The sequence below is a fragment of the Babylonia areolata genome, chromosome 13 (assembly GCF_041734735.1).
Source record: "Babylonia areolata isolate BAREFJ2019XMU chromosome 13, ASM4173473v1, whole genome shotgun sequence".
Classification (NCBI taxonomy): domain Eukaryota; kingdom Metazoa; phylum Mollusca; class Gastropoda; order Neogastropoda; family Buccinidae; genus Babylonia; species Babylonia areolata.
Window position 1 is genome coordinate 22,706,849 of NC_134888.1, and position 17,500 is coordinate 22,724,348.

Here is a 17,500-nt window from a genome sequence, read left to right on the forward strand (position 1 = left end):
TGTGTGTGTGTGTGTGTGTGTGTGTGTGTGTGTGTGTGTGTGTGTGTGTGTAAGTACGTATTAAAGATTCAATCAATCAATCAATCTTCTTCTTCTTTTGTTGGTTCTTCTTCTTCTCTTCTTCTCCTCCTCCTCCTCCTCCATTAGAATCCTCTTCTGATTCATCCTTCTCTTTCTCTGTTTCTTCTCTCTTCTTTTTTTCTTTTACTTCTTTCGTTTTTCTTCTTGGAATATTCTCTGGAATCTTGATCTTTTGTTTCCGCTTTTCTCTTATATCACTGGCTAATCGTCTCCATCTCCTTCTGCTATTTCTTCTTCGCTGTTCGCTTCTTTGTTCTCTTTCTCTTCGTCTTCTCTTCCTTTCTCTCTTTCCTTCTTTCTTAATTCCTCCTGTCATTCAATTTGTCGGTCGTTTTTATTGACTCACTTGTGTAAACAAAGTGAGTCTATGTTTTAACCTGGTGTTCGGTTGTCTGTGTGTGTGTGTGTGTGTGTGTGTGTGTGTGTGTGTGTGTGTGTGTGTGTGTCCGTGTGTCTGTGTGTCCGTGGTAAACTTTAACATTGACATTTTCTCTGCACATACTTTGTCAGTTGACACCAAATTTGGCATAAGAATAGGAAAAATTCAGTTCTTCCCAGTCATCTTGTTTAAAACAATATTCCACCTCTGGGATGGGCACAAAAAAATAAAGAATGAAGCCTAATTATATGCAAACTGCATTTACTGTTATATTTATATTTTTTGTATTCTCTAAACTTGGCACTTTGACCTCTTATTCTGACACAACAACAAGAGGAGTCATTATTATCATTTTTTGTTCAAACAGGAACTTCTTTTGCTAAGCATGGAATTTTTATTTATTTTGCAAACGTTTAATTTATCACAAGTGAGTCTTGAAGGCCTTGCCTCTCTTGTTTCTTTGTCATGGAACGCTACTCGAGTGAAGGAGAATGTGCTTAGCAAGTGAGCAGTTCCTTTCTCACCCCCATTTTTTTCTTGTCATCTGAGAGATGAACAAGAAACCAGCTCCATGGCACTTGTCTCCGTGGTCAGATGAGTTATAACGAACGTGCTTTTATTTTTTCCTTGACTGGGCAAATACTTGGATTCTTCTAAAAGACAGACTGAACAAGCTAGCGCTGAAAGCCTTTGGATAGGTATGGCTTCTTCTTCTTCTTCCTTCTCTTTCTCTTCCTCCTCCTCCTCCTCCTCACCATCATCATCATCATCATCATCATCATAATCATCTTCTTCTTTTTCTCTGTCATTATCATCATCATCATCATCATCATTATCTTCTTCTTCTTCTTTGTCATCATCATCATCATCATCATCATCATCATCATCAATCCTCCTCCTCTTCTTCTTCTTTGTCATTATCATTATCATCATCACCATCGACATCATCATCATCATCATCTTCATCATCTTCATCTTCTTCTTTGTCATCATCATCATCATCAGCATCATCTTCTTCTTCTTCTTTGTCATCATCATCATCTTCTTCTTCGTCTCCTCCTCTTCTCCTTCGAAATTTTGTGCTTGTAAAAAAACTAACAAACAAACAAAAAAACAACAACAACAAAAAACAAAAACCAAAAAAAAAGCAAACAAAAAACACATCAAAACGTCCTTTGCTTTTACATTGCCGCAAATGTGATTGTATGTGAACGCGTCTGTTTTCTTTTTGAGAAAATATAAAGAGATCGTGCAAGTTGGGGGAAAGAAAAACACACACACTACTTTCGTGTGAAATAGAATAGAAAATTTTGCTTTTTTTTTATTATTAAATTCATATTCTTCATGATCCATCAGAGGACATCGGATTGCAATCTGTTTTTTTGTTTTGTTTGTTTTGTTTTGTGTTTGGTTTCTGGAATATGGTTGGGTTTTTTAACGATGTCTGGTGTGTGGTGCGAGCACACAGGAGAATATTCACATTCGTATTAATTATCAAAGAATAATCATTTAGAATATCAATTTTACCCGTTTCTTTTCCTGTACAAACTGAGCGTAACAATTTGCTATCAGTCACGGTCTTGTTTTCTGTTTGTTTTTTTGCAGTATGGATTACATTTCTAAGCCGAGTGAAATAATTTATTTTTATTTTTATTTAATTTTTAATTTTTTTTACTGCGATCATTTATGTTTGACAAAAAAAAAATCCAACAACTCAACTTTAGCTAGCGTTTTGGACGACCATGATGCTTCGCGAAAAGAAAAATGGCCGCATTTCCTGTCAAATGATCTGATCGGGAGACAGGAGTCCAGGGCTGGTTGTTTTTGTTTGTTTGTTGTTTTTGTCTTTTTGATTTTGTTGTTGTGGTGGTGGTGGTGGTGGTGCAGTTGGATGGCATCCGGTGAAACTTGAATGAGCTCTGACTTGACCGCTCACTCGTGAGGGGCGGAAGGTTGAGGGTTCAATCCTTGTCAGCCGGCCGTGTTGTTTTTTTTAGACGTTCTGTCTGTCTTTCCCCTCGTTGTCTGTCTGTCTGTCTGTCTGTCTCACATCCTCCCCTATTTGAAATTAAGTCTGTAAACGCCATCTCTGTCTCTCTCTCTCTCTCTCTCATTCTTTTTTTCTCTCTCGCTCTCTCTTTGGTTATTAAACGTAAAATACCACAAACATCCCTCTCTATTTGAATCAAGTCTGTAAACGTCTCTCTCTCTCTTTTGTGTCTGTCTGTCTGTCTGTCTGTCTCTCTCTCTATTTGATAGTTAAACTTAGATACCACAAACACCCCTCTCTATTCAGTCTGTCAAGGTCAGGCAACAACAATGACGTACATAACCGTTCCTTGTTTTTGTATAAAGCATTGAAACTGTCGAGATCGCTACTTCGTAAAATGCATGTCCTGTATGTTTTATTGTTTGTAGTTGTGATGGTTCGAGGGTTTAAACCCTATAAGCTTGTGTAAGGTTGAGGGTTTGAATCTTGTTAGCTTGTGTAAGGTCGGTGGTTTAAATTAAATCTTGTTAGCTTGTGTAAGGTCGATGGTTTAAATCATATTGGCCTGTATAAGGTTGAGGGTTTAAATCCTCTTAGCTTGTATAAGGTTGAGGGTTTAAATCCTGCTGGCATGTCATGCTTTGACGTTCTTTTTTGTCTCTTAATCTCAGTCCCTCTTTCTCTCACACTCCCTCAAGGGAAATAGAAGACTCTGAGAGACTCAGAGAGAGAGAGAGGACGCAAACTACCTCCCTCATCCCAACATTCTCCCCTCCCTACGCACCCCCTTTTCTAATCCTTATAGGCTCCACCACTATCACCATCCACCAACCACCACCACATCCACCACCACCACATTACCACCCACCACCACCCACCACCCATCACCACCACCCACCACACTCACCACCCACCACCACAGACACAGAAGAAAGGGGGACGAGGAGGAAGGAAGGAGGAGGAGGAGGAGGACGGGACACAACCCATTTCACTGACTCACCAAAGCTTGTCCGTCACCCGGAAGCTGGCCGTGCACACCTTGTCTTCCGGACATGCGCACTGGGGACTGTCAGCGGCGGTGTCGGTCACCACCACAGAGCACACAGAGCCTTCAGTGCGACACGTGGTCAGCTGAAAACAAACAAACACACACACACATGAACAGATAACTTAGGATGATTGATTCTGTCGCTGTTTAACAGAAATAAAGGACAGAGATATGTTCCGTGATATGATGTGATGATGTGATATGATGTGATGTGGTGTGGTGATCTGATGTGGTGTGATGTGATGGTGTGGTGTGAAGTGATGTGATGTGATGTGATGTGATATGATGCGATGTGATATGATGATGTGATGTGATATGGTGTGGTGATCTGATGTGATGTGATGTGGTGTGATGATGTGATGTGATGTGATGTGGTGTGGTGATCTGATGTGGTGATCTGATGTGATGTAATGTGATTTGATGTGATGTTTTGTGATGATGTGATGTGGTGTGGTGTAGTGATCTGATGTGTTTGATGTGATGATGTGATGATATGATTTGATGATGTGATGTTCTGATGTGATGTGATGTGATGTGATTTGATGATGTGATGTGATGTGATGCGATCATGTGATGTGATGTGATGTGACGAGCGATTAAAGAGGGGCAAAGGTGAGCAGGGAATGGGAGCTAATTACACACACACACACACACACACACATATATATATATATATATATATATATATATATATATATGTGTGTGTGTGTGTGTGTGTGTGTGTGTGTGTGTGTGTGTGTGTGTGTGTGTGTGTGTGTGTGTGTGTGAAATAAAGATATATAAATTGTGAACATTACTGGGAACGGAATGGGAGGTAAATGGGTGATGGTGGTTGTGGTGCGAGGATGGGAGTCGGGGGTTAGTGGGGATGTCGGGGTTAGGCCCATGTTTAAGGGGAAATTCGTGTATTTTGTTGAAGGTGAAGCTGGGGAGAAACTGAATTGGGGGAGGGTGTGTGTGTGTGTGGGGGGGGGGGGGGGGGGGTAGGGGGGGAGGGTACAGGGTGGGCGAGGGGGGGGGGGGGGGCGTGGAGCAGAGTTTGGAGGTTGGTATAGGAGGACAGGTGGTGGGGTCGTAAGATGGTGGAGAGAGTGCGGTGGGGGAGTGAAGATGGGAGGGGGGCGTCATTGGCCTAGTGGTAACGCGTCCGCCTAGAAAGCGAGAGTATCTCAAGCGCATTGGTTCGAACCCCACAGTCGCCAGTAACCCCCCCGCTCCGCTCCGCCCCCCCCCCCCCCCACACACACACACCCTCCACTAGACCGTGGAGGGAATCAAATTCTGGATTCATTAAGGAAGGCCTCAGTCTACCATAAGGGAATGTGAACAAAATCAGGTGATATATTTCTTTTTTTATAAATGGAAAGAAAACAGGTAAAGCACCGCGTGTAAACATGGTAATATACATAAATTATATAACACATAAGCAATCATTATGTATGTTACGAATGATTACAAATTTATCGCTCATTTTTACTGCATCTCTATTGTCTTTTGTTTTTGTTTTTGTTTTGTTTTTTTAGTTCCACTGACAGAGAATCTTTGACATTATTGATTTGGGTTTCCCGAAATGCTGTCCATCTTGGAATCAAACTCAAGCACGTGAGGAGACATGGTGACCGGTGTTCTCTAGTAACAGCTCGGTGGACCCTTCCTCAGCTGAGAACAAGAAACAGAGAGAGAGGGGGGGGAGAGAGAGGGGAGAGAGAGAGAGAGGTAGGGGGAGAGAGAGGGGAGGGAGAGAGAGGGGAGAGAGAGGGGAGGGGAGAGAGGGAGAGAGAGAGAGAGGTAGGGGGAGAGAGAGGGGGAGAGAGAGGGGAGAGAGAGAGAGGGGAGAGAGAGAGAGGTAGTGGTGAGAGAGAGGGGGGAAGAGAGAGAGGGGAGAGAGAGAGGTAGGGGTGAGAGAGAGTGGGAGAGAGAGAGGGAGAGAGAGAGAGATCGTTAGACAGACAGGACAGCCAGAGACAGATAGAGACAGAGACAGACAGACAGAGAGTCAGAGACAGAGACACACAGACACAGACACACACACACACACACACACACACACACACACACCACACACACAGAGCGTCAGATAGACAGACAGGACAGTCAGAGACAGAGATGAAGGGTGCGAGGGACAGTGGTAGAGGCAATGAGAAGCAGAGAGAGGGTGGCGTAGTTTGTAAAGAATCCCACCGACCCATCCCCAATAGTTCTGTTGACGCTGCTATCCCCTTTCTTGTTCGGGAAACAAAGACATTAAGGATTCGGGCCCGAATTCATTATGAACACTTTCTCTCCCTACATATAAAATCTCTCTCTCTTCTGTCTCTCACTCTCTCTCTCTGTGTCTGTGTCTTTCTCTCCCTCCCCCTCTATCTTTCTCTCTCTCATCTCTCTGTGTCTGTCTCTGTCTCTGTGTCTTTCTCTCCCTCTCTCTTTCTCTCACTCTCTCTCTTTTTCTCCCCCCTCTCTCTCTGTCTTTCTCTCCCTCTCTCTCGCTCTCTCTCTCTGTGTCTTTCTCTCTCCCCCTCTCTCTCTTTCTCTCCCCCTCTCTCTCTCTGTCTTTCTCTCCCCCCCACCCCCCACCCCCATCTCTCTCTGTCTCCATGAGCGGTGGAAATACGAATTACCACGGTAACAAAGAAAACAAAAAACCATGCGAGCAACACTTGTAAAACACAACACTGAGGCGGATGACAAATCGACGGACAATGTGCATCAGGAACAAAGGATGATCCTGGTGCGACATAATCAACCTGATCCGTGTTTTTGTGTTGCCCTGAACACGGCTCAAGGTTGTTTCAATGCTGCAGAAGTCACAGTCAGATGTGAAAAAAAAAAAAATTCAGATCAAAAGCCGTAGGCTTAATGGAATTACCTGCTGTTGATGTGAACTTGGAGATCTGTTGATATGAAAGAATGACTCATTGGCAACGTTCTTCTTTCTGGTCTGGAGTTTTGTAGGAAAACAAATCCTGCCTTTTGACATAAATGTAGTTTTGTTTCATTTTTCATGCAGTTGTTTATTTTTCATTTATTTATTTTATTTTTATTTTTTGTAAAGTCAACGTCAAAAGTTTGACTAGGTCAGAAGTTCACCATTGTGACCAGCCGCCGTGGCGAAGTGGTTAGTGTCGCGGACTGACGGCTGGGAGGACGTGGGTTCGATTCCCAGCGGAGTTTTTCGGCCCGCGGCCGGCTCCTACCCAGAGTTGAGTGTGCTGTGGGCTTAAACGGGGAGACTGGGACCACACAGTCGAGTGTCATCCACTTCAAGGATGCGTCTTTGGGTAATTAGAGCAACACTGCAAGTGTCTGTATCTCTCGCGCCTGGTTAATGCCGGGATATCATTATGACAGGAAGCGTACAGTACAGCCTTGTCACGCAGTCCCAGACCAAAATGGACCTCCATAGCAACATCGTCATCGTCATCGTCATCCTCCTCCTACTTCATCATCATCAATGCAAACAAAACAGTCTCAAAGTCTGTGGCCTTTCATTCCCTGCAGTCATGGTGACTCAGTTTCGATACCCCTCCACTTCCGTGCTTGGGGTGAGTCCTGTCAATGTCTTCAGTGTCGGCAGATTTATGGGAAGGGTTGGGGGGTGGGGTGGGGGGGGGCTGTTGTTTGAGGGACGTGGAAGCGGTTTCCACTCTGGGAGGGACGCTCACTCAGTCTGGCCCCGCGACTGAGCCATTATTGTCGTTAGTAGGGGGCTTAGTAGGTGGTGTCCTAAGTACGTTAAATCAGAACAGGCACCACTGAAAACCACCGAAGTGACTCAGCAGCAGTGCAGGGTCTCCTCTGGTGTGTGGCCTCCTGGCGACCTAACATCGATGGTTTCCTGCGGACTGCTGACGCTGGAACCGTGATGGACGAACCGTGTGACGGTGTGGCCGTGTATGGAAGAATCTAAATGAGCGGCGTGGGAGTAATGCTACTGAAACAAAGCAAATGATGGGGCAGCAAAAAAACAAAAACAAAACAAAACAAAAAAAAGTTCACCATTGCTTTGGATATATGAGACACGATTCTCGTTATTTGTAAACCAACCGATTGTGCTGGACCGTATCGAAACCTGAAGTGGATCCTCAGAAGCCAAAACGAAAGAGGGTTCCGGTGTAAGAGCTTTGGGGTCTATTGTGGCCAGTCAAGATCACCTCCACCTCCCCTCCCCCCCATCTACCCCTACCGCCGAGATGGAAATCATCCCCATTTCTAGGGTTTACTTAAGCTGTTGAACAAGGAAGGGAGGGAGGGAGGGGGTCGTTCTGGGCTAGCCTTTACCTCCTCGTCGCCTCCATTTTAGAATATAGGAGGCAAAGGAAGGGTCGGGAGGGGGGGGGGGTATACTCTGATAGCCTGTATTGATTCCAACTGGGTCAAATTTACCCTAACCACGGGGTCGTTTCAAGCTTGCAATCTGAATGATGCCAGCATCTCTCATCCTTCCTAAGGTCAGAACAACATAGGATAATGCCTGTATCTCTCAACCCTTCATGGCGCTAGAACAACATTGGAGGATGTCTGTATCTATGATCGTTTAGGGAGCGGCATCTCTGATCCTTCGTGGGGTTAGGACAACACTGAATGATGTCAACATCTCTGATCCTTCGTGGGGTTAGGACAACACTGAATGATGTCAACATCTCTGATCCTACGTGGGGCTTTAGGACAACACTGAATGATGTCAACATTTCTGATCCTTCATGGGGTTGGGAGAACACTGAATGATGTCAACATCTCTGATCCTTCATGGGGTTTTAGGACAACACTGATGATGTCTACATCTCTGATCCTTCATGGAGTCAGGACAACACTGAATGATGTCAACATCTCTGATCCTTCATGGAGTCAGGACAACACTGAATGATGTCAACATCTCTGATCCTTCATGGGGTTAGGACAACACTGAATGATGTCAACATCTCTGATCCTTCATGGAGTTAGGACAACACTGAATGATGTCAACATCTCTGATCCTTCATGGGGTTAGGACAACACTGAATGATGTCAACATCTCTGATCCTTCATGGGGTTAGGACAACACTGAATGATGTCAACATCTCTGATCCTTCATGGGGTTAGGACAACACTGAATGATGTCAACATCTCTGATCCTTCATGGGGTTAGAACAACACTGAATGATGTCAACATCTCTGATCCTTCGTGGGATTAGGACAACACTGAATGATGTCAACATTTCTGATCCTTCATGGGTTTGGGAGAACACTGAATGATGTCAACATCTCTGATCCTTCATGGGGTTTTAAGACAACACTGATGATGTCTACATCTCTGATCCTTCATGGAGTCAGGACAACACTGAATGATGTCAACATCTCTGATCCTTCATGGGGTTAGGACAACACTGAATGATGTCAACATCTCTGATCCTTCATGGGGTTAGGACAACACTGAATGATGTCTACATCTCTGATCCTTCGTGGGGTTAGGACAGCACTGACTGATGTCAACATCTCTGATCCTTCATGGGGTTGGGAGAACACTGAATGATGTTAACATCTCTGATCCTTCATGGGGTTTTAGGACAACACTGATGATGTCTACATCTCTGATCCTTCATGGGGTTAGGATAATGCCTGTATCTCTCAACCCTTCATGGCACTAGAACAACATTAGAGGATGTCTGTATCTATGATCGTTTAGGGAGCGGCATCTCTGATCCTTCGTGGGATTAGGACAACACTGAATGATGTCAACATCTCTGATCCTTCGTGGGATTAGGACAACACTGAATGACGTCAACATCTCTGATCCTTCATGGAGTTAGGACAACACTGAATGATGTCAACATCTCTGATCCTTCATGGGGTTAGGACAACACTGAATGATGTCTACATCTCTGATCCTTCATGGGGTTAGGACAACACTGAATGATGTCTACATCTCTGATCCTTCATGGGGTCAAGACAACACTGAATGATGTCAACATCTCTGATCCTTCGTGGGGCTTTAGGACAACACTGGATTATGTCAACATCTCTGATCCTTCATGGAGTCAGGACAACACTGAATGATGTCAACATCTCTGATCCTTCATGGGGTTTTAGGACAACACTGAATGATGTCAACATCTCTGATCCTTCATAGGGTTAGAACAACACTGAATGATGTCAACATCTCTGATCCTTCATGGGGTCAGGACAACACTGAATGATGTCAACATCTCTGATCCTTCATGGGGTCAGAACAATACTGAATGATGTCAACATCTCTGATCCTTCATGGGGTTAGGACAACACTGAATGATGTCTACATCTCTGATCCTTCATGGGGTTTTAGGACAACACTGAATGATGTCAACATCTCTGATCCTTCATGGAGTCAGGACAACACTGAATGATGTCAACATCTCTGATCCTTCATGGGGTTAGGACAACACTGAATGATGTCAACATCTCTGATCCTTCATGGGGTTAGGACAACACTGAATGATGTCAACATCTCTGATCCTTCATGGGGTTAGAACAACACTGAATGATGCCAGGATCTCTGATCCTTCATGGGGTTAGGACAACACTGAATGATGTCAACATCTCTGATCCTTCATGGGGTTAGAACAACACTGAATGATGTCAACATCTCTGATCCTTCATGGGGTTAGAACAACACTGAATGATGCCAGGATCTCTGATCCTTCATGGGGTTAGAACAACACTGAATGATGTCAACATCTCTGATCCTTCATGGGGTTAGAACAACACTGAATGATGTCAACATCTCTGATCCTTCATGGGGTTAGAACAACACTGAATGATGTCAACATCTCTGATCCTTCATGGGGTCAGGACAACACTGAATGATGTCAACATCTCTGATCCTTCATGGGGTCAGAACAATACTGAATGATGTCAACATCTCTGATCCTTCATGGGGTTAGGACAACACTGAATGATGTCAACATCTCTGATCCTTCATGGGGTTAGAACAACACTGAATGATGCCAGGATCTCTGATCCTTCATGGGGTTAGGACAACACTGAATGATGTCAACATCTCTGATCCTTCATGGGGTTAGGACAACACTGAATGATGTCTACATCTCTGATCCTTCATGGGGTCAAGACAACACTGAATGATGTCAACATCTCTGATCCTTCGTGGGGCTTTAGGACAACACTGGATTATGTCAACATCTCTGATCCTTCATGGAGTCAGGACAACACTGAATGATGTCAACATCTCTGATCCTTCATGGGGTTTTAGGACAACACTGAATGATGTCAACATCTCTGATCCTTCATGGGGTTAGGACAACACTGAATGACGTCAACATCTCTGATCCTTCATGGGGTTTTAGGACAACACTGAATGATGTCAACATCTCTGATCCTTCATGGGGTTAGGACAACACTGAATGATGTCAACATCTCTGATCCTTCATGGGGTTAGGACAACACTGAATGATGCCAACATCTCTGATCCTTCATGGGGTTAGAACAACACTGAATGATGTCAACATCTCTGATCCTTCAAGGGGTCAGAACAATACTGAATGATGTCAACATCTCTGATCCTTCATGGGGTTAGGACAACACTGAATGATGTCAACATCTCTGATCCTTCATGGGGTTAGGACAACACTGAATGATGTCTACATCTCTGATCCTTCATAAGGTTAGGACAACACTGAATGATGTCAACATCTCTGATCCTTCGTGGGGCTTTAGGACAACACTGAATGATGTCAACATCTCTGATCCTTCATGGGGTCAAGACAACACTGAATGATGTCAAGATCTCTGATCCTTCGTGGGGCTTTAGGACAACACTGGATGATGTCAACATCTCTGATCCTTCATGGAGTCAGGACAACACTGAATGATGTCAACATCTCTGATCCTTCATGGGGTTAGGACAACACTGAATGACGTCAACATCTCTGATCCTTCATAGGGTTTTAGGACAACACTGAATGATGTCAACATCTCTGATCCTTCATGGGGTTAGGACAACACTGAATGATGTCAACATCTCTGATCCTTCATGGGGTTAGGACAACACTGAATGATGCCAACATCTCTGATCCTTCATGGGGTTAGAACAACACTGAATGATGTCAACATCTCTGATCCTTCATGGGTTAGGACAACACTGAATGATGCCAACATCTCTGATCCTTCATGGGGTTAGGACAACACTGAATGATGCCAGGATCTCTGATCCTTCATGGGGTTAGGACAACACTGAATGATGCCAACATTATTGATCCTTCATGGGGTTAGGACAACACTGAATGATGTCAACATCTCTGATCCTTCATGGGGTTAGGACAACACTGAATGATGCCAACATCTCTGATCCTCTGTGGGTCAGGTGTGAGTGTCAGTCATTGGGGAACAGGGAGCGTTCAGCCAGAACCTTGGGGGTGAGGGTTTGAGAGGGATCGAGGGTGCGGGGGGGGGGGGAGGGGCAGGGGTAGTGTTATTGCTGTGGCCGCTTTACAATTCAGAATTCAGTTTGTTGTCCGTTCCATTCCGTTCATCATTTCTGATTGATCAACGTAATGGTGGTCTTTTTTTGACCGTAGTGTCCTTTCATGATGCAAATTATTCCCCATATAGCTGCAAAATAAGAACGGGTTACATAAATAAGATGAAATTAAAATGAAAAGCAATCCAACAGCCACAAATCTTTAATGAATAAAAGGTGTCCTTTTTTTTACTGCGATTTTTTGGGTTTTTTTTTTTTTTTTTTTGTTGCAAATGCAAGATATTCCCCACATGGCCGCGAAAACGATCCAATCGAATAATGTCAAATTAATGTAAGACAAAGCAGCCAGAAAAAAAAAAAGAAAAAAAGGTTTGTAGCAAAAACGATTAGACAAAGAAGATGAAGTGAGGGAGAGCAGCAGGCACAACAGAAATAACAGGAAAGACGAGGGTGAATAGGGGTGGGCAAAGGAGAAGGGGAGCGCTCCGAGGTGCGTGTTAGGTAACTGCGTTTGGGAATGGAGACGAATGTCGTTGTGTATCCTTCTTTACGTTGGTGTGCTTCCTGGTCATATATATATATATATATTTTTTTTTTTTTAAAGTTCATGCTATGAGTAGTGGAGAGAAAAAAAACACACCACACACCTGAATTGTTCAAACCTGTGCAGCAAACAATAAAATCTGCATATGTCTTCTTGAAAATTTCTGGTCATGGGAAAAAAAAAAGTGTCATGAAGCGGTATAAGTGAGGGTAGATTTATACAAGTCATTTATAGGAATTGGGACATTTAGTTTTTCATTGATATCGGTTCCCATTTACGGAAAACATATTCAATAGCCATAGCACGACCTGTCATTATTTTGTGCATCATTAACACTTTATTGTTAGCTAGTGTTCGCATTTATTTATTTTATTTTATTTTTATTTTTATTTTTTTCACAATCCCAAGTGCTCGTTTGTGATGGCTGAGTTTGTGTTTGTGGTGTCCTGTTGGACTGATGCATAGTCAGTAGTAGACTTGCTAAAGGCCTGAAAAATAACAACAGTTTATTTAATGGCAGTTACGAAAATGCATTTTGCATTTGTATTTCTTTTTATCGCAACAGATTTCTCTGTGTGAAATTTCGGCTGCTCTCCCCAGGGAGAGCGCGTCGCTACACTACAGCGCCACCAATATATATATATTTTTTTCTATTTTTTCCTGCGTGCAGTTTTATTTGTTTTTCCTGTCAAAGTGGACTTTTCTACAGATTTTTGCCAGGAACAACCCTTGTTGCCGTGGGTTCTTTTACGTGCACTAAGTGCATGCTGCACACGGGACCTCGGTTTATCGTCTCATCCGAATAACTAGCGTCCAGACCACCACTCAAGGTCTAGTGGAAGGGGAGAAAGTATCGGCGGCTGAGCCGTGATTCGAACCAGCGCGCTCAGATTCTCTCGCTTCCTAGGCGGACGCGTTACCTCCAGGCCATCACTCCACATTTTTTGTATGACAGCTGAAAAGTTGTGTGTTCTTTTGTTATATAAATCTATATGTTAGTTGCGTGATGAGTCCAAGAAAGACTGTTGTAATTTGTTATTCTAAGAACCCTCTCGTTGTCAATTTAATCAATGGCTCGGTTATTTATTCCAATGAGATGAATTTTATATGTGAGGCTTTGTCGTTTTATGTCTGGTCGTTGATAACATAAAAATGGTTTTATGAGGATGGATTGTCATGTTATTGTATTCTGTCCATTCTGTTCGGGTATTTACGCTATACTAGCGTGGGTAGATTCGTGTAGATGTGGTTCGTGTACAATACTGTATTATCTGCAGAAAGTTCACATGTATGTGAAGGGGAATATCATGAACATATATTGTGAAAAGCAAATGGCCTAGGACATAACCTTGCGGAGCACTAAAATCCACGTGTTTGTAAAGACGAGGCAGATACATTCACAATTACACATTGTTTTCTGTTTTTTTAGGATATGGATGAATTAGATTCACTGCACTGGTGGCGAGAGGGTACAGCGATAGTTTTCTGATTAGAGGGCCATGTTCAATCATGTCAAAAGGCTTTTTTTGTTGCAGATAGATAGAACACCGTAGTATTCGTTGGTACTGGCTTTGTTAAGCCATCGAGACAAAACGAGAGACAGAAGGATAATCCAGTGCGATGCATGCACACGCAGAATCTCACACGTTGCAATGTATTGACCCATACGTGAGTGAGTGAGTGAGTGAATGAGCGAGAAAGAGAGAATCCACGCTTGTCATGAAATCAAGGGGAAAAAAAGACAACAATAACAACAATAAATACGCCCCCAAAAATGCACAAAATAATGGGTTTTACTGATTGATTGACAGGGCGGGTCAGTTCACACTTCACGCCCAGGAGGAAGAAGAAGACCCAACAATCACCCAGTCACGTAAACCAACAATAATTGTCCACACTCCGCCATTAACGGTTTCGGTTACATTCGGAAACGGGGACGGGAAGGGCCGATTGTCGAGACCCACCCACCACACCGCGGATTAATTTGCTCGTTCTGATTTACATAGCTTTGAGAGAGTTAGATGGCGTGATGGATTGCAAACCAACGGGCATTCCTCTTCAGGGCTTATTTCTTCTTCCACTCCCACACCACCTCTTTTATTTATTTTTATTTTTTTGCCAGAGGCGTAAGAGCAGACGCCCAGCGCGATGCAAACACACAAGGCTTTCTGATTGGACCTTTCCGGTTCATTTCCATTTGTACACAGCTTCCTGGCTTGGTCCGGTCCAGTTTCGTTGGTGAAGCAAACACGAGTTAGTAGTGCCAGTCTGGTCTGATCTGGTGGCTGCTAAGATCGAAAGGATTATATTTATTGCGATCATACTTTATATATGCATTTGTTTTGTTTTTTTGTTTTTAGTTCTTTCTGTATGTTATTTTTTTTTTGTTTTTTTCTTTAGTTTTTTGTGTTGGTCTCTTGGCTGCTAAGATCGAAAAAATAAGATTTTTTTCTTTGTATATGTATTTTTTTTTTCTTGTTCATATTTTCGTTGCTATTTCTTCATCTTTTCTTGCTGTCTTTCATTTTTCTCAGCCTTTCTTTTTTCTGTCTTTTGTTTTTCTCAGAGTTTCTTTCTTTTTTCTTTCCCATCTTCTTTCCACCCTTGCTTTCATTCTTTAAAAAAAAAGAAGTAAATAGCGTTTTTCTGTCTTCGTTCCTTCACCGTCTTTCAGTTTTGTTCTTTCTTTTCTTCATTCGTTCTAGAAAAAAAAGAAAAGAAAAAAAAACCAAACCAACATAAAGTGAACTGTAGAAAGAAAAAGCATCATCGTCACTAATATGGTGCAAAAGTGCTTGCGTTGTCTTTCCGCCGTTGTTGGGGAAAAATGTTTCGGCTCGATAACAACTTCAGCAGTGGCATTCACACTGTTCACAGTTCCAGACCATCTTCCAGACTCGTTTGGGTTAACATTTAGGAAGAGGATGCAATGATTTTTTTGATTTTGTTTGTTTGTTTGTTTGTTTATTCATCTGAACTTTTCTTTTCCAATTGTCAGTTGGTGAAGGTATGTTTAAATGTTGTGCGTGTTCGTGTGTACACACACGTACACATACACAGACACACACAGACACACATACACACTCACTCACAGATATATATATATATATATATATATATATATATATATATTTGTGTGTGTGTCGTGTTGTGTGTGTGCTTATATACATACTCATATGCATTGAGAATGGGTGGGTGGGGGGGTGGGGGGGGGGGCGGGGGGGGGGGGGCGTGGGGGGTTCATCAACAGCTAACATGACACCTAACCTGGAAAGTATATTTTTAGCTTAATGTCGCTGCTACTCTCCGACCCGTTCTCTCTTCTTCAGAAGCTTGCAAACAGCAACCATCTCACTACCTGACGCATTCATCATGATCCTGGTGCCTCCTGTGTCAATTTTCTTTTTTATTTTTTCATCCACCGCTTCAGCTGTCTCAGATTCACTATATCACTCATTTCGTGCCCAGAGAAAAAATAGTAGCTCTCTTCGGACAATGACATTCAGTCTAATGTCATCATCTTAGATGAACAGACTGTAATTGAATAAACGAACTGACAATGACATGACTCCGGTTTGAATTCCGTAACGAAGCTAGTTGAATCCATCGATTAGTTCTGAACGTTCTCCGAGACTGTTCCTATACCAAGTTCGTTTTTACTCCGACCTATTGTATCATTGAAACAATAATGACCAAAAAGGATGGAAACAATACTTGTTTCTGAATGGGGGCAAGTAGGGCAGGGAGAGTTATAATGAGATTTGGTTTTTGCTTGGTCCTTTCCGGTACAGCAGTGGTTCAATGTCTCAGATAAAAAGTTTTAGAAGAAGGCGGACTGAAATAAGTATTAAAAAAAGGGGTGGCCACCAAGTTTATAATACATTAAAGTAAGTGCAAGATATGTGTATTGTTAAAACGTACGCACTGTGATGTCTGTAATGCATAAGGTATGATGTATAACTGCGTGTGAGATATGATGTATAGAATTGTGCAATGTATAATCGATAGATTTAAGGTATATGTACAGGATAGATTGTATAAAAGAACAAATTGTAGTAATAATGTGTAAGCTTAAAGTTCGTATACAAGGCATAATGTTTAAACGTAAATAAATACAGTAGCAATGTGGATGTTTAAGATATGTACAAGCAAAGCTGTATAGAGATGTGTACGGTTTATAATTCATTGTTGTAAGGCATAGTTACAAAGTATAAGGTAAAATTTACAACTGTGTACACGGCACGATGTATTACAGTGTACGAGGTATGACATGCAAAAGTACTCTTGTTAGCTTGTGAGGGCAAACATTCACTGTTGGTTTTGAAAGTTTGTGATGTTGTGAATGGGAGGAAGATCTCAGCTCGAACATACCAAGCCTGGACCTCGTTAAAGGCTTTTGCTATGGTTCGTGCTATGCATACATACATGCATACATATATACTCTCTATCTGTCTATCTATCTATCTATCTATCTATCTATCTGTCTATCTGTCTATCTATCTATCTATCTATCTATCTATCTATCTATCGATCTATCTATCTATCTGTCCCTGGTATGTTACCATATATACAAATCCATCCTTTAAGGAAGGAACGAGAACGTTCCGAACATTTGGAATACATGATAGATTGTTGTGTTTGTTATTCATTCATTCGTTCATTAATTAATTAATTAATTCATTCATTCATTCATTCTTCTTCTTCTTCTCTCTCTCTCTCTCTCTCTCTCTCTCTCCATCCTTCATAAAGCCAACCACAGTCTGCAGTTTTTACTGCTGTTAGTTTTGTAACATTTCCGGTCGACTCTTGCAGTCTTCCTTCAAACCGACCACATCTTGTTCAATAAGATCTCTTCCTTATTGTATAGTTTCGCGAACAAAATTAACACGCCGAACATAGGTGCGTGAGAATTCGTACAATAATTATGTTAACGACCAAAGCTGGTCTTTGTCTATACTCTGTAATTCTTTCTAACACATTTAGCCACCGACTGCGTTTGCACACGATAC

The 17,500-nt window shown here is 42.5% G+C and overlaps 1 protein-coding gene across 1 annotated transcript in view; it reads right to left on the minus strand.

Moving 5' to 3' along the window:
• LOC143288882 (uncharacterized) overlaps positions 1–17,500 on the minus strand; it is a 195,399-nt gene that overhangs the window by 90,959 nt on the left and 86,940 nt on the right. Inside the window, exon 2 of the mRNA XM_076597543.1 lies at positions 3,451–3,581. Within this exon, the coding sequence (XP_076453658.1) occupies positions 3,451–3,581 (131 nt within the window). The remainder of the gene's footprint in view (positions 1–3,450; positions 3,582–17,500) is intronic.